At 46.3% G+C, this 22725-nt stretch overlaps 1 protein-coding gene across 17 annotated transcripts in view; it reads left to right on the plus strand.

Moving 5' to 3' along the window:
- pleca (plectin a) overlaps nucleotides 1-18446 on the plus strand; it is a 75326-nt gene extending 56880 nt beyond the window's left edge. For 11 of the 17 annotated variants that reach the window (XM_058047992.2, XM_078792229.1, XM_058047995.2 and 8 more), the window contains 11 exons: nucleotides 51-71; nucleotides 727-884; nucleotides 1581-1759; nucleotides 1833-1971; nucleotides 2037-2393; nucleotides 2930-3013; nucleotides 3098-3202; nucleotides 3273-3371; nucleotides 7296-10643; nucleotides 10717-17528; nucleotides 17605-18446. In XM_058047992.2, coding sequence (XP_057903975.2) covers nucleotides 51-71; nucleotides 727-884; nucleotides 1581-1759; nucleotides 1833-1971; nucleotides 2037-2393; nucleotides 2930-3013; nucleotides 3098-3202; nucleotides 3273-3371; nucleotides 7296-10643; nucleotides 10717-16899 — 10673 coding nt within the window. In that variant the 3' untranslated portion in view covers nucleotides 16900-17528; nucleotides 17605-18446. The remainder of the gene's footprint in view (nucleotides 1-50; nucleotides 72-726; nucleotides 885-1580; nucleotides 1760-1832; nucleotides 1972-2036; nucleotides 2394-2929; nucleotides 3014-3097; nucleotides 3203-3272; nucleotides 3372-7295; nucleotides 10644-10716; nucleotides 17529-17604) is intronic. The other 6 variants (XM_078792228.1, XM_058047996.2, XM_078792231.1 and 3 more) reach the window with 1 other exon arrangement.
- The last annotated feature ends 4279 nt before the right edge of the window (nucleotides 18447-22725 follow it).

A 22725-nucleotide genomic window follows, 5' to 3' on the forward strand; every position in this document is an offset into this window, starting at 1 on the left:
CACACGCTTTATGATTGCTCCATCGGTTGACTGTTGGCTTCACATTACAGGCGACATGCCGCCCAAGACAGGTATGTCCTCGCCAGTATGTCCCCGTGTGAACATGGGGGTCCTAATTTCACCCGGTCCAAATAATGCGTGTCCCAATTGGTCCCTGTGTGACCCAGTATGTCCCACTGTGTCTTACTCTGCTCGCTGTGTGTCCCGTCCTTATCTCCCAGTGAGTCCTGTAGGTCCTTATGTGTCCCGCTGTGTCTTTGTGTGTCCAACTATGTCACGATGTCTTCTCATGCGTCCTCATGTATGTCTTAGTGGGTCCCCTTGTGTGCCGGTGTGTTTGAATGTTGTGTGTCGCTTGTGAGCCCCAGCAAAGCTGTCGTGCGGCCATGTTGCATTCCCGTGTTCATTAACATCATCATCCTCCTCCTCCTCACTGATTTGTCTTCTTGACTGCACTCGTCACACCTTTGTGGCCCACGTGCACGGATGTCATGTCCACCAGTGAATGAGTCTGCAGAGGACGATTTAATCAAGCATGGCATCTGTTTCCTGTGCTCTGATCCACTCTGATGCCGTTGAATCTTTCACATGACTTAACCTGAATGACGGGCATGTTCAATCTGGCTTAGACTGTTTACATTCAATCCACAGTGAAATTGGGTCTGACATCCATCGCAGAAGAACACATTACGTTTTAAGTTAAGATCTTTTTTCTTCTCCATCCAGGAGAACAAGACGAGTCCGTGTGCAGGATTTACCTGAACAAGCTCAAGGACCTCCGCCTGAGGCTGGAGGCTTGCGAGAATCGAACAGTGACTCGTCTTCGCCAGCTTGCTGACAAGGAGCCACTCAAAGCCTGCGCCCTGAAGACCACCGAGCAGATGGTGAGATGAGAAAAAGTACTACTACTTCAATGAAAACACCACATTTAGCCATGAAATGATTGTTTTCCACTCAACACCCCTACAATCTGCAGTCAAATACCTTGGCACAAATATGCAGTGGAAGCATCTCTATACGCCATAAGATTGCTACATTTTGCTATAAAATGCCATATTTGCTACAAATATACTTTATCATACCACAAAAAGTCAAATTGCAATGGAAAAGTTCTGCTTTGCTATGAAAACAGCATTTTGCTTTTTGCTCTAAAATACCATATATTTTCAATATTTGGCAAAGTAGTTCACCATGCCATGATGACAAAAGTGCTGCATTCAAATGTCATTCATTCATTTTTAACCGCTTATCCTCACGAGGGTCGCGGGGGTGCTGGAGCCTATCCCAGCTGGACTGGTGGCCAGCCAATCCCAGGGCACATATAGACAAACAACCATTCACACTCACATTCATACCTATGGACAATTTAGAGTGGCCAATTAACCTAGCATGTTTTTGGAATGGGGGAGGAAACCCACACATGCACGGGGAGAACATGCTAACTCCACACAGATATGGCCAAGGGTCTCCTAGCTGTGAGGCCTTCGCGCTAAGCACTCAACCTCCATACAGCCTCATTCAAATGTCATATTTTCACAAATTTTCACAAATCTTGTTTTCTGTCTTGTTCCTGGCGGCAGAAAGTCCAGTCGGAGCTGGAAGGCTTGAAGAAAGAACTGCGCTCCATCATGGAGAAGACGGAGGAGGTTCTGGCCTCCCCTCAGCCGTCTAGCTCTGCCCCCTTGCTGCGCTCCGAGCTGGACAGCACGCAGAAGAAGATGGACCACGTCTACAGCCTGTCATCCATCTATCTGGACAAGTGCGGCTCTCTCGGCGCCCAGGTCCTGTTGGGACTAAGCTGGTGCTAAGTGTCCATCTCCTCTTCTTCTCAGGCTGAATGCCATCGACGGCGTGATCAGAAACACCAAAGACGCGGAGGAAACGCTGAAGAGCTACGAGTTTTGTCTGCTGGATGTCCATAAAGTGCCGTATGAGGAGAACGAGGTGGAAAGCCAAGCGGGCCAGATAAAGGTATCGGGATCATTCACCATCTAGAATTCCTTGGTTGTAATGAAGGTCCATTTTTGTTCTGATAGAAAATGCAAACTGAATCTCAAGCGGACCAGATGGTGTTCGACCGCTTGCAGGATGAGCTCAAGAGGGCAGCGGACATCCACGACAAGATGACGCGAATCCACAGCGAGCGCGATGCTGAGCTGGAACATTACCGCCACCTGGTGGGCGGCCTACAAGAGCGCTGGCAGGCCGTTCTGGCCCAGCTGGTGCTTCGGCAGCAGGAACTGGAGCTGCTCCGCCGCCATATGAGGTCGTACCGTGACAGCTACGAGTGGCTCATACGCTGGCTGGCAGAGGCCCGGCGGCGCCAGGAGGGCATCCAGGCGGCGCCTGTTGGGGACGGGGCGGCACTGAAGGAGCAGTTGTCAGAAGAGAAGGTATCTCCTCAACTTACTGGACTCTTTATATAGGCACTGTCCTATCTAGTCTTTAAAGACCTAACATGCCTCTTAAATGTAAATGCTGATCATTGGTTCAAGCTCAAAGACTAGATAGGACAAGGGCTTGTCAGCAGTCCTATCTAGACTTACAGGATGTTTTGTTTCACATTCAAGCAGGTGTCATCATTTTACCCTCAAAGACTAGATAGGACAAGATCTTGTCAGCAGTCCTATCTCGTCTTAGAGGATGTTTTGTTTCACATTCAACCAAGCGTCATCATTTTATGCTGAAAGACTAGAAAGGACAGCACTAGTCAGCTGTCGAGACCCTTTGCCTCTCAAGCTTCATTAGTCCTATGAGAGATGAAACAGTTTGTAAGACCACCTGAACAGTCCAGTTGCGATGCCCCAAGCGTGCTAGCTAATATGTTTTAATATTACCTAATATTACCTCATGTCCTTCCATTCATTTGATTCATTGATTCATTCATTGATAAGTTCAGCATGCAACCTTTGACTTCCTCCAAATGCAGAAACTCCTGGATGAAATCGAGAAGAACAAGGACAAGATGGATAAGTGCCAGAAAAACGCCAAGGATTACATTGACTCTGTCAAGGTTTGTTGTTGGCGTTCCTTGTCTTGTCTGTCAATCGCCTTGAAGTCCATCTGGAAAAACTCAAAGTGTCCCCGCTACTTCTAGGACTACGAGCTCCAGATTCTGACCTACAAGGCTCTGCAGGACCCGGTGGCCTCGCCGTACAAAAAACCCAAAATGGAGTGTGCATCTGATGACATCATCCAAGAGGCAGGTTTTCCTGAAAAACAAAAATGTACCCATTAGCGCTGTCTGCTAAATGCTGTGGTGTCTCGTATAGTTTGTCACTCTGAGGACTCGCTACAGTGAGCTGATGACGCTTGTCAGCCAGTACATTCAGTTCATCACGGACGGACGGCGTCGCCTGGAGGACGACGAGGTAACTCAACTCGGTTGCTGTGGACAACCACAATGTATCCCGGGGCATGAAAAGTAAAGTAGGGTGGGTGGACGGTAAAAGTGTGATGGGGGTGCGACAAAGACGTCGTACTACAGATTGAGATATGATTGTTATCATGTCTCTCGGGAATATAAGTCTTTAAAATTTAAGTCTTTTTTTGGAGCATGGTGACATTGGTTGTGTTTGTACAAAACCATGTACTATTATTTATTTTGACAAAATCAATTTTCTCATCAACTGAATGAATCAACAATTGGCTGACCCCCCCAATCATTTTCATCATTCAATTTTGTCATATTAATTTGCTCTTGAGGGAAAGTTGGTCAATTATTACATTTTTGTCATTCTTTATCATAATTGTAAATTTGATTAAATTAAATGAAATTAAATGATTAAATGAAAATATAATTTACTGGAAAATAGGTCAATTGTGTGCCCTGTCATTGGCTGGCAACCAGTCCAGGGTGTACCCCGGCTCTAGCCCGAAGACAGCTGGGATAGGCTCCAGCATGCATGAGGATAAGCAGTATAGAAAATGGATGGATAGATGATCATAATTGTGACATTTTCCATCAAACGAAGGACAAAATTTAAAACTGATCAATTTCCCAATGATAAAGAGTAAATAAAATGTAATTAAAAAATGTAAAATGCAATTGACAAACTTCCCTTCTGGAACAGATTGGTAAACACAACAAAATTGGGACATTTTCCATCTCGGGAATGATGATGTGTGAAATGATGTAATCTTCCAACCTCCACTTTGAAAACAGAGGGCTCCAACCACCGGGGCTGGGGTAAATTTGAACCGAGGTAAATTCTTTCAACAAAAGAATGATGAGCCTACTATAGCAGAAGGGTAAATTAGATTTCCGTCATTCCTGATTATTATAGTGAATTTTTCAAAGGAATGGTCAAAGTTGTAAAATTCTTAAATTCTTGTCATTCGATTGTAAATGTGATAAAACTGTGACATTTTCCAACAAATGAATGACATCCATAATTAATCCCGGCTGGTGACCACTACAGAGTGTGCCCCACCTCTTGTCCGAGGTCAGCTGGGATGGGCTCCAGCATGCCCCTGTGACTCTAGTGAGAGTAACTGGCATAGAAAATGGATGGATGGATAATTTATCGTCATTTAATTCATCAACTTTTGCCATTCCCTTAATGAAAAAACTATTTCCCATCTAGAGCAAATTTGTAAATTTGACATAATAGTTCAGTTCAGTTCAATTTATTTGTCTCCCTTGGGAGAAATTAGGTTTAGAGGCAGGGTACAGCTGCATACAACCAACAGAGACATACAGTACATGACAGACATAGAAAAAAACCAGACATAGTAAAACCATATACAACAAGCATAAACGAGAGAATAAAAGAAACAGAGCATAAAAACACCAGAACCATACTGGTTCCCAGAGGGATCGATGTGCAAAAGGGGGATCATCTGAGTTGTGCCATTACCAACTGGTAACCTGGTAAGTTAAAGTGTGCAGTATTTAAAATGCTAATTTAAAGTGCTAGTTCACATATACTAGACCAGATCTCACATTTGCTCGTTTATGAGCTTGACTGAGAGCGGGACAAATGAGTTTGTAATGGTTGTGTTTACATAGCGGAACCCTGTACCTTCTCCCTGAGTGCATTAATACGTATTCATTGAACAGAACGTGAGAGCTGTCATTGAGGATGTTTCTTGCTTGGGTGATGGCGGCCTGATTGAACAGCTCCTGCGGGAGTTGCCCATGATCTTACCTGCTACTCTGACCAGGTTGAGGATATGAGATTTTGATTTGACGTTGAGATTCCCAAACCAACTGGTGATCTCGTACCGTAAGATAGACTCTATTGTTGCTCTGTAGAAAATTTGCATGATGTTTTTGCTGACACTGAACAACTGTAGTCTCCGCAGGAAGTGAAGGCGCTGATGGATTCTAGCACAGACAGCGGCTACTTGTGTCTCTTGTGTCTAAGGTCACTGTCTATGTGAACGCTAGCTAGCAGGTACTTGTATGATGTCACCTGTTTTATATTGTTACCATGTTTGGTCACAGGACTTTGATCACCAGTTGATTTGGGGTCAAACAGCATTTCCACAGCTTTACAGGAGTTCATGTGAAGTTTGTGGTCCTCACACCAGTGCACAAATCTATCCACACCCCCTTTGTGGATGGATGCGTTGGCATTCTTGGTGAGCAGACTAAGGATAGCAGTGTCATCAGAAAACTTCACCACATATTGATTTGGCTCAGAACTAACACAGTCAAGAGTGATACCATCTGATTAAAAAGGGGTTTACATTCAGCTGAGAAAGTTTCCTGAGGAGAATGTGAGGTTGGATGGAGTTAAAAGCGGAGCTAAAATCAATAAGGAGCAATCTGGCATATGCACCTGGAGTCTAAAGGTGTTTCGGCGTAGAGTGCATTATGGTGGAAATAGCATCACTTGTGCTGCGCTTGTTTGTATGAGCAAACTAGTATTCATCCAACAACCAACTGAACCTCTGCCCGAAGAACATTTAGCATGAGCCTTTCCAAAGATTTAAAAACATTTGAGGTGAGTGCGACAGGCCTGTAATCATTGTTCTCCTGAGGACATGCCGTTTTAGGGACTGGGACTATAATGGACTTTTTCCAGATCTCCGGTACGACTTGTGTGTCGATAGAGAGCTGAAATAGCTGATGCCACGCAGGCAAATGTTTGGAAAAGAAACGTGGACATGTTATCAGGCCCTGTCGCTTTTCTCAAGTGCATAGATCTAAAAACCTTGGTAACAGCGTGTGGATCTATGTGAATCCGGTCTTTCACATCACAAGTTACATTTTCTAAAACAACACTGCAGTCTCTGATGTTGTCGGTTTCAAAACGCATGAAAAAATTGTTCAGCTTATTTGCCTTAAAAGTTTCATCGTGTGCAAAGAGAGGCTTCCTTATTGCCTCCATGTTTGTCATTTTCCTTCAAGGGAATCAAAATGAGATACCTTTTTTTCTATAAACACACAACATGTGATGATGCTTCAAAAGAACGTACCTCAAATAAACGGCCACTTGAATGTTCAAGTACTGAGTACTGGGATTTACAATCTGCAGTACAGCATCTTTGTAGCATTGCAGCATGTCGCCATGACAACTCTTGTTGCTCATTTGCCTCCAAAGTGAAAAGGCACGTCAGCCTGCACGTTAGCGCACGCTAAATGGCTCTTCCAGCTGATTTCATTTGGTCTTTTATTTTTCTCGTCATTCACTGCCGCTTGTTTGCTCTCCTTGCCTGCTCATATGAATTATTTTTTTGCCAGACTGCTTACACTCTCACTTCTAACGTTTTATTGCGTTTGATCCTTTTGAACCGCTTGCCAGTGCTTTGTCACGATGATTAAGAATCACGCTCTTAAGACAGCGAGTGTCCCACAGAGACGCAGGTATTTAACGTCTTCTCATTCCGCATCATTCACGCCATCCAGCACTTAAAGGAAGGTTTGGGATTCATTGCTCACTATGCGAGCAGAAATAACTCAAGTGGTTCTTCACCTTGTAAATTATGACAAGGATGCAAATATTTCAGAAAATAAGTTGGTGAATTAAGCACATTGGAATGCTGAACCTTCCTTTGAGCTGTCAGTCACCTCTCCATTGAATTCAGCACTCTCCATTTGTCCAATCAGACATCAGAAGAAGGACAAGTCCTCCTTAGGTGGAGACAATGTTCACATTAATGATTACATGAATGATACTTGAACATGAAAATGCATGAAAGCAAATTGGGTTTGTGTTGACATTGTGAAGTGGTCATGTCCAATAATTTCAATGAAGAATGTGTTTGTGACACTATCGCAGCAACATTAAACGTACTCCCCTCTTCTAATAACATTCCCTACTCGCTGTTTGCTTCTACAAATTCAGAAAGCGTCTGAGAAGCTGAAAGAAGAGGAAAGGAAGAGGATGGCAGAGATCCAGGCTGAGTTAGACAAACAGAGACAACTGGCGGAGGCCCATGCTCAGTCAGTGGCCAAGGCGGAACTGGAGGCCCAGACTCTGAAGCTTAAGATGAAGGAGGAGGCCATTAAGAGACAAGATGTTGCGGTGGATGCTGAGAAGCAGAAGCAGAACATCCAACAGGAGCTGCACCAACTCAAGAGTCTGTCGGAGCAAGAGATTAAGTCCAAGAACCAGCAGCTTGAGGAGGCTTTAATCAGCCGGACCAGGATCGAGGAGGAGATCCGCATAATCCGCCTCCAGTTGGAGACCACAATCAAGCAGAAGAGCACCGCCGATGGTGAGCTACAGCAGCTCCGAGACAGGGCCGGCGAGGCCGAGAAGCTCCGAAAAGCTGCTCAGGACGAGGCAGAGAGGCTTCGCAAGCAGGTGGCAGAAGAGACGCAGAAAAAGAAGAATGCAGAAGATGAGCTGAAGCGCAAATCTGAGGCAGAGCGAGAGGCCTCCAGACAGAAGCAGAAGGCCCTGGACGATCTGCAGAAATTCAAGATGCAGGCAGAAGAGGCAGAGAGGCGTATGAAACAGGCTGAGGAGGAGAAACTCAGGCAGGTCAAAGTGGTGGAGGAGGTGGCACAGAAGAGCGCCACCGCACAGTTGCAGAGCACCTCCAAATCATTCAGCGAGAGGGCGACTAAACTGGAGGAGTCCCTCAAGAAGGAACAGGGCACTGTTCTCCAGCTGCAGGAGGAAGCGGAGAAACTCAGGAAACAACAAGAGGAAGCCAGCAAAGCCCGTGAACAAGCAGAGAAGGAGCTGGAAACATGGAGACAGAAGGCCAACGAGGCTCTCCGTTTAAGGCTGCAGGCCGAAGAAGAAGCCCAAAGGAAGAGCCAGGCTCAGGAGGAAGCTGAGCGGCACAAAGTAGATGCAGAGCGAGATGCCAAGAAAAGAGCAAAAGCCGAGGAAGCTGCCCTCAAGCAGAAGGAGAATGCAGAGAAGGAGCTGGACAAACAGAAGACTTTTGCGGAGCAGATAGCTCAGCAGAAGCTGTCAGCCGAGCAGGAATGCATCCGCCTGAAGGCCGACTTTGAACATGCAGAGCAACAGAGGAGCCTCCTGGACAATGAGCTCCAGCGTCAAAAAAATGAGGTGAGCGCCGTTGAAGGGCAGAGGAAAAAACTGGAAGAGGAGCTGGCGAAGGTCAGGAGTGAAATGGACACGCTACTCCAGATGAAGGTGAAAGCGGAGAAAGAGACGTTGTCCAACACGGAAAAGAGCAAGCAGCTTCTTGAGTCTGAGGTGCTGAAAATGAAGCAGCTTGCAGATGAAGCCGCCCGGCTGAGGTCTGTGGCCGAGGAGGCAAAGAAGCAGAGGCAGATTGCAGAGGAGGAGGCGGGCAAACAACGAGCCGAAGCCGAGAAAATACTCAAGGAGAAACTGGCTGCCATCAACGAGGCGACTCGTCTCAAGACGGAGGCTGAGATCGCCCTGAAGGCCAAAGAGGCAGAGAACGAACGGCTGAAAAGAAAAGCTGAGGACGAAGCCTATCAAAGGAAGCTGTTGGAGGACCAGGCGGCTCAGCATAAGCAAGACATTGCAGAGAAGATTGAGCACCTGAAGAGCTCGTCTGACACTGAACTAGAGCGACAAAAAACAATAGTTGAAGAAACTCTGAGACAAAGGAAAGTGGTGGAGGAGGAAATTCACATCATCAGGATCAACTTTGAGAAGGCTTCCAAAGACAAATCTGACTTGGAGAACGAATTAAAAAAACTAAAGGCGACCGCGGATGAGACACAGAAAAGCAAACTCAAGGCGGAAAAGGAAGCTGAGATATTGAAACAGCTTGCTGCAGAAGAGGAGAAGAAGAGGAAGGAAGCGGAGGAGAAAGTGAAGAGGATCACGGCGGCGGAGGAAGAAGCGGCTCGACAATGCAAAGCCGCTCAAGAGGAGGTGGAACGCTTAAAAAAGAAAGCAGCAGAGGCAAACACACAGCGAGAGAAGGCCGAGAAAGAAGCAGAGCAGCAGGTGATGCTGGCAAAGGAGGCCGCTAAGAAATGCAGCGCCGCAGAACAAAAAGCTCAAGATGTTCTGAGCAAGAATAAGGAGGATGTTCTCTCGCAGGAGAAGTTGAAGGAGGAGTTTGTGAACGCTAAGAAACTTGCTGGAGAAGCTGAAAAGGCCAAAGAGAAAGCCGAGAAAGAAGCCGCGCTACTCCGCCAGAAAGCAGAGGATGCAGAAAAACAGAAAAAATCTGCAGAGGACGAGGCTGCCAAGCAAGCCAAAGCTCAGAAAGATGCTGAAAAACTGAGGAAAGAAGCGGAGGCGGAGGCCTCCAAGCGGGCAGAAGCCGAGGCCGCCGCCCTGAAGCAGAAACAACAGGCTGATGCTGAGATGGCCAAACACAAGAAAGAGGCCGAGCAGGCCCTCAAGCAGAAGTCTCAAGTGGAGAAGGAACTGACGACGGTCAAACTGCAGCTGGATGAAACTGACAAGCAGAAAGCCGTTCTGGATGAGGAGCTTCAGAGAGTAAAGGGCGAAGTCAACGATGCGGTCAAGCAGAAGGCGCAGGTAGAGGACGAACTCTTGAAAGTTAGGAATCAAATGGAGGAGCTGCTTCAGCTCAAGATCAAAATTGAGAGTGAGAACAAGCGTCTCATAAAAAAAGACAAAGATAAGTCACAGAAATTACTTGCAGAAGAGGCTGAAAGGATGAAGACCTTGGCGGAGGACGCAGCTCGACTGAGCATGGAGGCAGAGGAAGCAGCTAAACAGAGACAGACTGCAGAGTTGGACTTGGCTGAACAGAGAGCACTTGCAGAGAAAATGCTTAAGGAGAAGATGCAGGCCATCCAGGAGGCCACAAAACTTAAAGCTGAGGCCGAGGAGCTCCAGAGGCAGAAGGACCAGGCACAGGAAACGGCCAAAAAGCTCCTGGAGGACAAACAGCAGATCCAGCAGCGGCTTGACGAGGAGACAGAAGGCTTTCAAAAGTCCCTGGAGGCTGAGCGAAAGAGGAAACAGGAGGTTTTGGCTGAGGCAGAGAAGCTGAAAGTGAAAGTGAAAGAGCTCAGCGATGCTCAGGCAAAAGCCACCGAGGAGGCAAAGAAGTTCAGGAAGCAGGCGGATGAGGCCAAAGCTCGTCTTCAAGAAACGGAACAAAAAAACACGGAGACTGTCGTGAAGAAGCTGGAGACTCAGCGGCTGCAGAGCACCAGAGAGGCTGATGACCTCAAGCAAGCCATTGCTGACCTGGAGAAGGAGAGGGAGAAACTGAAAAAAGATGCAGAGGAGCTTCAGAAAAAATCCAAAGAGGTACGATAACATGAACCAACATACTGTTTTATAATGTGCTTCTATAATGTGATTCTTTTCTTGTTCCGATTAGATGGCCCTTGCCCAACAGGAGCAAATTGAGCAGCAGAAGGCCATTCTTCAGCAGACCTTCCTCACCGAGAAGGAGCTGCTGTTGAAAAGAGAAAAGGAGGTTGCGGATGAAAAAAAGAAGCTGGAGAAACGGTTTGACGATGAAGTGAGCAAGGCGAAGGCGCTCAAAGAAGAGCAGGAACGTCAGCAAAAGCTGATGGAGGACGAGCAGAAGAAGCTCCAGGCAATCATGGATGATGCTTTGCTTAAGCAAAAGGAGGCCGAGGCCGAGATGAAGAAGAAGCAGAAGGAAATGGAGGTGCTCGAGAAGAAAAGGAATGAGCAGGAAAAACTCTTGGGAGAGGAGAACAAAAAGCTCAGGGAGAAACTCATCAGTCTTGAGGTAGCGTCCAAAGAAAGTCCATCTAAAACAAAAGAAATTGAGGTCCAGACTGACAAGGATGCTGGGGAGCAGTTGGTTGCTGCAACAGCTGCGGTAACAACAAAGAAGGTGTACAATGGCTCTGGTGAGGTTGATGGCGTCAAGAAAGAGTCGCCTTGGACCTTTGATGGAATACGAGCTAAAGTTCCTGCTGACAGGCTCCATGATGTTGCTGTTCTGACCAAAAAAGACTTGGACAAACTCAAAAAGGGCAAAGTCTCTGTGCAAGACCTTGTGAAGATGGACAAAATCCAGTCGTGTCTTCGAGGTCAGAGCTGCATTGCTGGTGTCTTGACTCCATCCAAAGAGAAAATGAGTATCTATCAGGCCCTGAAAGACAACATGATAATGCCCAACACTGCCTCAATGCTGTTGGAAGCTCAAGCGGCTTCTGGTTACCTCGTGGATCCACTCACTGGTAAACTCCTGTCTGTGGACGAGGCTGTTAAGGAGGAGTTGATTGGCCCTGAACTCCATGACAAAATGCTCTCTGCAGAGAGAGCAGCCACTGGCTTTAAAGATCCTTACACCGGAGACAAGATCTCCCTTTTTGAGGCCATGAAGAAAGGACTCATTGAGAAGGAACAGGCCAACAGATTCTTAGAGGTGCAGCTTGCAACTGGTGGCATCATTGACCCCATTAATGGTCACAGAGTGGGACTGCCCACAGCTTACAAGCAGGGACAGTTTGACGCCGACACGAATAAACAGCTTGCAGACTGCAAGTCGTTTTCAGACCCCAGCACCCAGGAGCCCCTCACCTACAAGCAGCTCCTGGAGAGGTGCACTAAGGATGCGGTTTCAGGCCTGATGATTCTGCCCGTGACAGAGAAAGCTGCCCAAAGCGAGACAACATTCACCGACGCCGAGATGAAGGAAGTGTTCAGCAAATCAAATGTCGATGTGCCTTTTGGCCGATTCAAAGGGAAGACGGTTACTATTTGGGAAGTTATCAACTCCGAGTACTTCACCGAGGAACAAAGACGAGATCTGATTCGCCAGTACAAGACAGGCAAGATCACGGTGGAGAAGATCATCAAAATTGTCATTACTGTCGTGGAGGACAAGGAGAAGAGCAACGAAAATGTGTTGAACGGGTTGAGGGCTCCGGTCTCAGCCAGCGAACTGCTGGACTCGAAGATTATCAGCAAGGATGTATTCAATAAATTAAGTAACGGCAAGATAACAGTCAAAGAGATTTCTGAGATGGAGCCCGTAAAGAAAGCACTCCAAGGAGCTCCAAGCATAGCTGGCCTGTTTAATGAGCCAACTAAGGAGAAAATGTCTTTCTATCAAGCCATGAAGAAAGAACTTCTCCCGCCCGAGACAGCCATTAATCTTCTTGAGGCTCAAGCAGCTACCGGATTCATCATCGATCCTGTCAAGAATGAGAGGGTCCCGGTCGATGAAGCGGTTAAGTCAGGCTTAGTCGGCCCAGAACTTCATGAACGGCTCCTGTCTGCCGAGAGAGCTGTCAGTGGCTACAGAGATCCTTACACTGGGAAAAAGGTGTCTCTGTTTGAAGCCATGAACAAAGGTCTGATCAAGAGAGACCACGGCATCCGTTTGCTAGAAGCACAGCTCTCGACAGGAGGAGTCATTGACCCCATTAAAAGCTATCGCGTCCCGCATGAGGTTGCCTGCAAACGTGGCTATTTAGATGAGGAGACCAACAAGACCTTGAGCAAGACTGGTGATGAAACTAAAGTCTTTCATGATCCAAACATACAAGAGGATGCAACCTATGCACAGTTAATGAAGAAATGTGTGTCTGATAATGAAACTGGACTTCCGTTACTGCCTCTCTCGAAGAAAGCTGCAAAGCCAAAAGAAGATCTCCAGATAACAGAAGCCAAAACGAAAGAGACCTTAAACCAGAACATGATGGAGCTGGACTATGGGCCTTTCAAGGGGAGAAAGGTCACAATCTGGGAAATCATCAACTCTCATTACATCACGGAAGAGAAAAGAATCGAGCTGATTCGTCAGTACAGGACGGGCCATGTGACAATAGAAAAGTTAATTAAGGTTGTGATGGTAATGGTTGAGGAAAAAGAGGCACAGACAAAAGACAATGCCCGTTTTGAAGGTCTCAGGGAGCCTGTCCCTGCCAGCTTGTTGATGGATGCCAACATCATCGATAAGACTACCTTTGACCAGCTCCAACGGGGGACAAAGACTCCTCAAGAAGTCGGTGACTACGATCAGGTCAGGAAGTATTTACAAGGCACGGAGCGCATTGACGGCATTTCAATGGAAGGAACGAATGAAAAGTTGAGCATATATCAGGCAATGAAAAAGAACATTTTGCAACCAAACACAGGGCTTGCGCTCCTTGAAGCCCAAGCTGGAACTGGTTTCATAACAGATCCTGTCAAAAATATGAAATATTCTGTGGATGATGCCGTGAAGGCAGGAGCTGTTGGCCCAGAGCTTCATGAGAAGCTCCTGTCTGCTGAAAAAGCTGTGACAGGATACAAAGATCCATATACTGGAAATAAAATTTCTCTGTTCCAAGCCCTGAAGAAAGAGCTGGTCCTGAGAGAGCATGCTATTCCTCTCCTCGAGGCTCAGATTCATACAGGAGGCATCATCGATCCAGTAAGTAGCCATCGTGTTCCCACCGACGTAGCTATCCAGCGGGGCTTCTTAAGTAAACAAATGGCCACCTCTTTAGATGAACCCTCTGGTGACGTTCAAGGCTTCACCAATCCCAACAACAATGAGAATGTTACTTACAAGCAGTTGTTGGAGAAATGTGTTAAAGAGCCAAATTCTGGTCTGTGCTACCTACCTATGTCAAAGGCAGAAACTGCCACTCCGGTTGAGAAGTCCTATCAGTACACAGAGGAGCAAGCCCAGTCAGATCTCGCAAACACTCAGATTGACATCCCACACAAGAGCTTCGAAGGGAAGAGCATGACCATCTGGGAAATCATTCATTCAAACATGCTTCCAGAGGAGGAGAGGCGCCGCCTTCTGGAGCAGTATCGCTTGGGGAAGATCACAAAGGATAGAATGCTCGTCATTATCATCGAGATTATTGAACAAAGGGAGGCTGAAAAGTCAGAGCAGGGCATGTCATGTGACGTAATCAGAAGGAGAATTACAATCGAAGAGCTTTACAGCGCTCGAATTATTGACTTGCAAACTTACAATCTCTTGAAGCAAGAAAAAATGACTATTAGCGAGATCATGGAAATGCCGTCGGTGAAACAGTATCTCTTTGGAACTGGCTGCATTGCCGGCATTATGTCAGACAGTCCCACCAAGATCAGCATTTATCAGGCCATGAAAAATGGAAAACTTAAGCCTGAAGTTGCTCTGACGCTCCTCGAGGCCCAAGCTGCAACCGGGTTCATTATCGATCCGGTCAAAGATGAACTTCTGACAGTGGACGAAGCTGTGCGCAAGGGGCTTGTTGGGCCAGAACTTCATGACAAACTTCTCTCAGCTGAGAGAGCAGTAACTGGCTATAAAGATCCGTACAGCGGAAAACTGATTTCTCTTTTCCAGGCGATGAAAAAAGATCTGATTCCCGAAGATTATGCTCTGAGGCTCTTGGAAGCCCAAAATGCCACTGGGGGGTTAATGGATCCTGAATACTACTTCCGCCTCCCCTCAGATGTTGCCATGCAGCGTGGCTACATCAATAAAGAGACAATGGACAGAATATCCCAGCCCGGCTGTGATGTACAAGGCTACACCGACCCAACAACAGATGAGGACCTGTCCTACGCTCAGCTGCTGAATCGATGCCGAGTTGACAAAGAGAGCAAGTTGAGGCTGTTGTCACTGGCAGACAGAAGGCTTCTCTTCAAGGGTCTCAGAAAGCAAATCACAGTGGACGAGCTGCTTCGTTCTCAGATCATCAACCAAAAGACGTACAACGAACTCACAGAGGGCACCGTGACTGTCGAAGAGGTCAGCAGAGACCTTGAGAAGTACCTCGAGGGTACAAGCTGCATTGCCGGTGTGTTTGTGGAATCAGCTAAAGACCGCCTGTCCATTTATCAAGCAATGAAGAAGAACATGATCAGACCAGGAACTGCCTTTGAACTCCTTGAGGCCCAAGCTGCGACGGGTTATATAATTGACCCAATCAAAAACCTAAAACTAAATGTCAACGAAGCAGTTAAGATGGGTGTTGTCGGCCCAGAGTTTAAAGACAAGCTGCTGTCAGCTGAGAGAGCAGTCACCGGCTACAGAGATCCTTATTCCGGCAAGGTCATCTCACTTTTCCAGGCTATGAAGAAGGACCTGATATTAAAGGACCACGGCATCCGCCTGCTAGAGGCTCAGATTGCTACAGGTGGAATTATTGACCCACAGGAGAGTCATCGCTTGCCGGTGGAAACAGCGTATGAACGCGGTCTGTTTGACGAGGAAATGAATCAGATCCTCACTGACCCGTCTGATGATACCAAAGGCTTCTTTGACCCCAACACGGAGGAAAACCTCACCTACCTCCAGCTGATGGAAAGATGTATGATCGACCCACAAACAGGGCTTGCTCTTCTGCTGCTGAAGGAAAAGAAGAGAGAAAGGAAGACATCGTCCAAATCGTCTGTTCGCAAGCGTAGAGTTGTTATTGTGGATCCAGAGACGGGCAAGGAGATGTCTGTGTATGAGGCATACCAGAAAGGCCTCATTGACCACCAGACCTACTTGGAGCTGGCAGAGCAGGAGTGTGAATGGGAGGAAATTACCAAGACCTTAGCAGACGGAGTTGTAAAGTCCACAATTATTGACAGACGGTCCGGTCGACAGTATGATATCGATGATGCAATTTCAAGTGGCCTCATTGAGAGGTCAGCTCTGGATCAGTACCGGTCTGGAACTCTGTCTATCACAGAGTTTGCAGACATGCTGTCTGGAAATTCCAGTGGTGTTAGATCACGGTCATCTTCATTTGGTTCTATGTCATCTTACCCCATGAGTCCAGTGCCCACCATAAAAACTTCTGCTGTCCCATGGAACGACCCAACCGAGGAAACTGGCCCTGTGGCTGGAATCTTGGACACTGAAACACTGGAGAAGGTGTCCGTCACAGAGGCCATTCACAGAAACCTCGTGGACAACATAACAGGTCAAAGGCTGCTGGAAGCTCAGGTTTGCACCGGCGGCATCATTGACCCAAACACTGGAGAAAAGTTCTCTATTGCTGATGCAATGAACAAAGGTCTTGTGGATAAAATCATGGTGGACCGCATCAGTCTCGCACAGAAGGCGTGTTGTGGATTTGAGGATCCTCGAACCAAAACCAAAATGTCAGCAGCCCAAGCCCTCAAGAAAGGCTGGCTGTACTATGAGGCAGGCCAGCGCTTTCTGGAAGTCCAGTACCTCACTGGTGGTTTAATAGAACCAGACATCCCTAACAGAGTCCCACTGGATGAAGCCGTGAAAAAGGGTACCTTAGAGGCACGCACTGCACAGAAGTTGCGAGATGTCAACACTCATTCAAAATACCTCACCTGCCCGAAAACCAAACTTAAAATCTCCTATAAGGACGCGCTGGAAAGAAGCATGATAGAGGAGGGAACGGGCCTCAGACTCCTTGAAGCATCATCCCAGTCCAGCAAAGGCCTGTACAGTCCCTACAGCATTAGTGGTTCTGGCTCCGCCACTGGGTCACGTTCGGGCTCCAGGACCGGTTCCCGGTCAGGGTCCAGAAGAGGAAGCTTTGACGCCACTGGGTCCAGTTTCACATCGACCTACTCCTCCACGTCATACACTTCGCCAGGCTATGGCCGCCGATACTGATGGAAGGGAAGGGTTGACGATAAAGCCACCAAGATGCCTCAGACGACCAGATTTCTGCTCTGCATATGGTTGCTGCAAGACTTTAAATATTTAATTTTCTACCAGTTAGGCAACTCTTTGTATTTTCTTGAATGTTATCTTTATCTACACCAGATGTTCCAATTGTACATTTCCTTTATGTCACATGGAGACGACTCAAGAACATACTCTTTGATTGAGATTAAGATACAGATTAAGATTACAAATTTCCCCACTGAGGGACGAATAAAAGCATATCTCTGATTGCAATGAAAAAGGAATATATTGAAAGAAAAAGTCCACTCTGCGGAGCAGAATCAAGAGTCTCGGCAAAATGACTAACTCATGTCTAAACACTAAGCTTCAAGATCTTTCCTCTTCTCGGCTGCGGTGCTGCACGCCTTTGTGCCAGTTACTACAAGAACTCCAACTCCACCCTGTTCTCGATGTCCTTCACAACACAATGGATTTACATCAAAAGGGGAAACCAGCAACAAGCGCATTCCCATGTACCAGAAGGAGTACACTACCAACGTAATATTCACCATTCGGAATTCTCGACCCTTTATACCAAAGAAACCTAGTCCCTGCCTCTCTGGATCCTGTGAATGGTATGGAAGGACAGTTCTTGTTATGTCTTAGGTTTGTTATCCACCAGCTTCTGACGTCCTATTTTCTCCCCTGCAGATATTGTCCCGACCCTTTGCTCCAGGTCCTGAGACCCACAGAATTCATCTGAATTACAACTCACCTGGACTAGGACTAGAATTGATGCAAAAGTACTAAATTCACTCTGGTGTGGCTGAACTGAGACGCAATACTAACCCTGAGCTCGCTCACAATGTTAGAATTCCTTAAAGTGCCTGCAAAAAACACTTTGGGAAGCTGCTACATATTATCAACAAGACGGTGCTGGCATGACTGAAAGCAGGATGTACTTTGTGATCAGGTCTACATTATTTTAAGGTGCGACATGAAACAAGAAGCGCTCATGTTAATACAGATTTGACGGACAAGTGTGGTGGTGCCTTGGTTCCTGGTCGGGTCAGGGTCGATCGAAAACTGGGGTCTGTGTTTGGCTGTACGATAACCGAGATGCTGTCTGAAACGGGGTGGGGGGGGGCAAATCATACAAAACAGAGGTTTGACTGTTGTCTAATTCGGAAGTAGGAGCACCACTGCTGAAAGCCCTGAGCACCCGTTTTGTTCCTTTGCCACCAGCTGCAGTATTTTTTTTCCCACGCCAACGTATGTTTTGATGTTCAATCTTTGTAAAGCAGCATCACTAGTCAGCCTATATACTTTTATTTTCATATATTTTTTCCATGACTTGCATGATTTACTAACATTTAAAAGATACAAATATGATCGAGCAGGCGCCGTGAAATGGTTTATTACATTATTTTTATGGTTTCGCATCAAAGGGTTTGAAGGATGTATTTTAACGAGTGGTGTATTTATAATAAAACGGTGAAAACAATTCAGTTGTAACTCTGCGCTATGTAAATAAACATGGTAGTGAAAGCCTACTGACTGACTTGTTTATTTGCATTGCTTGCCACACGGGAAACTTCTGCCAAGGAGTTAATATTTGTAGTGACGAGGTACCAAGTCGATTGGCCGATGCAACTTTGGTTCCCCTGTCCATTTTACCGCTGAGTAATCGTATAGCAGGGGTGTCCTTTTTCCAGCAAGGCCCAAAAGGATGCAGATTTGATACAATATTATGTAAAGCAACTCAAGATATGCTAAGAGGCTATTTATATTTCAAGAAAAAAAATTCCATCTCAGCTTTGTCGTGGGTGAAAAGGTTTACAAAATTATGCCTTTTTTTCCCCAACACATTTCAACTCTATGCTACTAAAGTTTATTCTTGTTAAATGGTGACTTTTTCTTATTAGAGAATGACTTGAAAAAATATTTTTACTTTAATTTCATATTTGTTTATTTATGCTGTTGGTTTTGTTTTAATTTTTTAAACTATGTCTGCTAAACATCGCACTTACCTGAGCTTTCTATGGTGGAAGCCTGACCCTGACCCTAACCCCGGTCCACCCCTCTGCTCCATAATATGAAGTCCCGTAAACACCAGCTTGAGAGACTGTACAAGAAATCTGGCCGAACTGTTCATCTCCAAGCCGATACAGATTTTCTACAACAAGATGCTTTAAATACGACTCGATCACAATATACTCTAATCTCATTACATCTGGTTCCAACAATCCCAAATCTCTTTTTTCAACAATCAACACACTGCTAAAGCCCAACGACGACCCCTCATCCTTCACCACCACCAAGTGCAACCATTTCCTAACCTACTTCCAGTCCAAAATTGCCAAAATATACTGCTCCCTCAATCCCCCCTCAGCTCACTCGCTGCCCCCTGACCGTCCGCTATCTGGCTCCACTCAACGACTCTCCCATTTCTCACCCGTGCAACTCACTGAAATCCTAACTGGTATTAAGACTCCAACCTGCTCCCTGGATCCTATCCCTTCTTCATTCATTAAACCCTGCCTCCACATCATCTCTCTGCTGATCACAAGTATCATTAACTCCTCCCTTATCACTGGATCCGTCCCACAGTCTCTCAAGCTGGTGTCAAGGCGGGACGTGGGAATGAGGACCCAAAGGCAGAGTTGGCAGGCACTACATGCGGTAAGGTTCTACACAAGGTTGAAGGTCGGTACACAGGAAGTCAGTCCAATAAGGCAAAGGTATCCGAGAGCGACAGGCAGGAGGAGAGGTCGAAATCCAGGCGAGGCGATAACAAGGAGTGCTAGGACGAGACATGAATGTACAACGAACTTGCACCAGACAGGAGGAATCAGAGGCAATAAATAGCAAGCAGGACATCAGGTGATGAGGGACAGCTGAGCACAATCAGGCAGGAGGCGGGGTCTCCAAGGAGAAGGCGGGGTAGGCAATGACAGACAGCTGGCTGCAATCACCCCCACACTCAAAAAGTCTGGTCTCGATCCCAATAACCTCTCCAATTTCCATCCCATATCCAACCTCCCCTTTCTGTCCAAAATCCTTGAACGTGTCATAGCTGCTCAACTTCAAACTCACCTCAACTCCAACAGCCTGTTTGAATCCTTCCAGTCCAGCTTTTGTCCCAAACACAGTACTGAAACAGCTCTTCTTAAAATCACCAATGATCTTCTCTACTCCGACTGTGGCCATCACACCATCCTCATCCTCCTAGACCTCATGCAGCCTTTGACACCATCAGCCACTGTGTCCTCCTGTCCCGCCTCAAGACCAGCCTCAATATCACTGATTCTGCTCTGTCCTGGTTCCAGTCTTACCTAAAAAAAAATCATCAACAGTTTGTGCACATCAATAACTGCTCCTCCTCCCTAGCCCCTTTACCTCAAGGTATTCCCCAAGGTTCGGTGCTTGGTCCTCTCCTCTTTATCCTCTACATCAGGGGTGCTCATTAAGTCGATCGCGATCTACCGGTTGATCGCGGAGGTGGTACTGGTCGATTGCTGGTTGATCGCGGCGTGACATTAAAAAAATATCATCCTAGCATCAATGCCGTCACTTGATTGATATACAGGGCAGCCATTCAGATGACAACTCAATGTTGCCCTTCGGGTGACCAATCACATCAAACAACGTCTCTAAGTGCAGCAGAACTTACGATATCATCCATCCCCGTTACTTGATTGACATACAGGACAACCAGTCAGATGACAACTGAATTTTGACCTTTAGGTCACCGCTCATGCGTAAACAACGATGCAAAGTGCTAAGCTAGTCGGCGAATTGCGTCAGATTTTAAGCCCTTGCTAAAGTTTATGGTCACTAAAATGAGTGAAGTAGCTGGACCAAGTAAAAAGGCAAAAACATATCACTTCCATACGGAATGGGAGGTGGACTTTTTTTTTCACAATGTCTTTTTTCTTTTTGCCTGGCTAACCTGGCTATCAGCAGCTACTGTCCGGACTATGCATCCCTGCCTGATTCAATTCAGTGCAAGTCATCAAAGTAAACTCAGGTAATTACAAAAAATGTTAATAGTTAATTATGTGTGTTTTGCAATATTGGCTCATTTGGTTATGTAAGGTACATCAACATACATTGTACGTACAAATAATCCTCAATACATTTGAAAATAAATAGATGTTTTGCATTTTTGTAGTGGGTAGATCATTTTGACTCGGTCATTTTAAAAGTAGCTTGCATGCTGAAAAAGTGTGAGCACCCCTGCTCTACATCCTTCCACTTGGAAATATCATCCGTCGATTCCACAGCTACGCCGATGATATTCAACTATACATTTCTACCACCTCCATCAACTCCAACATCTACTCCACCCTCACCAACTGCTTAACTGACATCAAAACCTGGATGGAACACAATTTCCTCAAACTTAATAGTGACAAAACAGATATTATCATCATTGGCCCCAAAAACATTACAACACCCACGCATAACTTCTATCTCCAACGCAACCTTGGCATCCTCCTGGACCCCACCCTTTCTTTTTAACCCCATGTCAAACAATTAACCTGGACAGCATTTTTTCATCTTAAGAACATAGCCCGACTCCGTCCATTACTTACGTTCTCTGCCGCTGAATCCCTGATCCACGTGATTATCACATCCAGAATGGACTACTGCAACCCTAACCCTACGGTACACCTTCCAAAACCCTCAACAAACTACAATATATTCAGAACTCCGCTGCCCGCCTCCTCACCTCCACCGGCTCCCGTGAACACATTACCCCTGTTACTCCAAAACCTCCACTGGCTTCCCGTCCCCCAACATATCTATTTTAAAGTCCTTCTCATCACCTACAAAGCTCTCCACAATTTGACCCCCCCATACCCTACAGACCTCCTTAGTCCACACAATCCCCTGTGTCCCCTTTGCTCCTCAGACTTCTGGCACTCCCCTGTCAGACCAAGCTCCAAACCTGGGGAGACAGATCCTTCTCCATCGCTGCCCCCACCCTCTGGAACTCTTTGCCCCATTCACTCCATGCTTGCCCCTGACCTTCCCACCTTCAAAAAACAACTCAAAACCCACCTCTTTAAATCTGTTTGTAATGTCTAACTTTTTATACCTGTGTATTTTTATACGTTGTACATGTGGGCCACGTCCCAAAAAGCACTCCACTCGCTCCGTGAAGAAGTTCGAAGAGCGTTTTGGCACTTCATTGCGTGGCATACACAACCATTGTTCGCAAATGCAGTTTTCGCTCTGAAAAAATTGTGATTTAAAGGACGGTGCGGAAGGACACTGCAAGCCAGCGGAAGGTGCCAGGAGGCCCTTTCCAAGTGTGCCTGACGCAGTTTCGCATACCCTCATATGTGGAGATGTTTCAGGTGGCTGAGAAGCACTGCTGTGGATTTAGAGCGAAAATGAGACAAAGTGTTTCACTTGCTGTGATAATGCATTTCAAGCTGTGTGATAACATTTTTCTCCATATATGGCACATGTGTGCCACGTCCCAAAAAGCACTCCACTCGCTCCCAGAAGACGTTCGAACAGCGTTTAGGCCCCCCCGGGCCCGACCCCCTCCCCAGTCTCCGTAAGCGACAATCTCCCCATGTTTGGTCTCTACGAGAGCGCCCCCTCCCGTCGTACACCACTGTCCACTCTCCGTCCATGGGGTGCTTACCAGTGGGCAAAAATTATGATTTATATATTTTTTGTAATTTTTGTAATTTTTTTATTTTTTTGTATTTCTGTTTTTTGAAAAAAACAAACAAATAAACAAACTAACAAAAATACAAACAATAAATGTACAAACAAGGTGTGCTATGTCGCAACGTTTCGATCAAGATATGA

This window comes from Doryrhamphus excisus, linkage group LG7, assembly GCF_037039965.1.
Source record: "Doryrhamphus excisus strain RoL-2023G ecotype Guam linkage group LG7, RoL_Dexc_Guam_v1.1, whole genome shotgun sequence".
NCBI classification, from domain to species: domain Eukaryota; kingdom Metazoa; phylum Chordata; class Actinopteri; order Syngnathiformes; family Syngnathidae; genus Doryrhamphus; species Doryrhamphus excisus.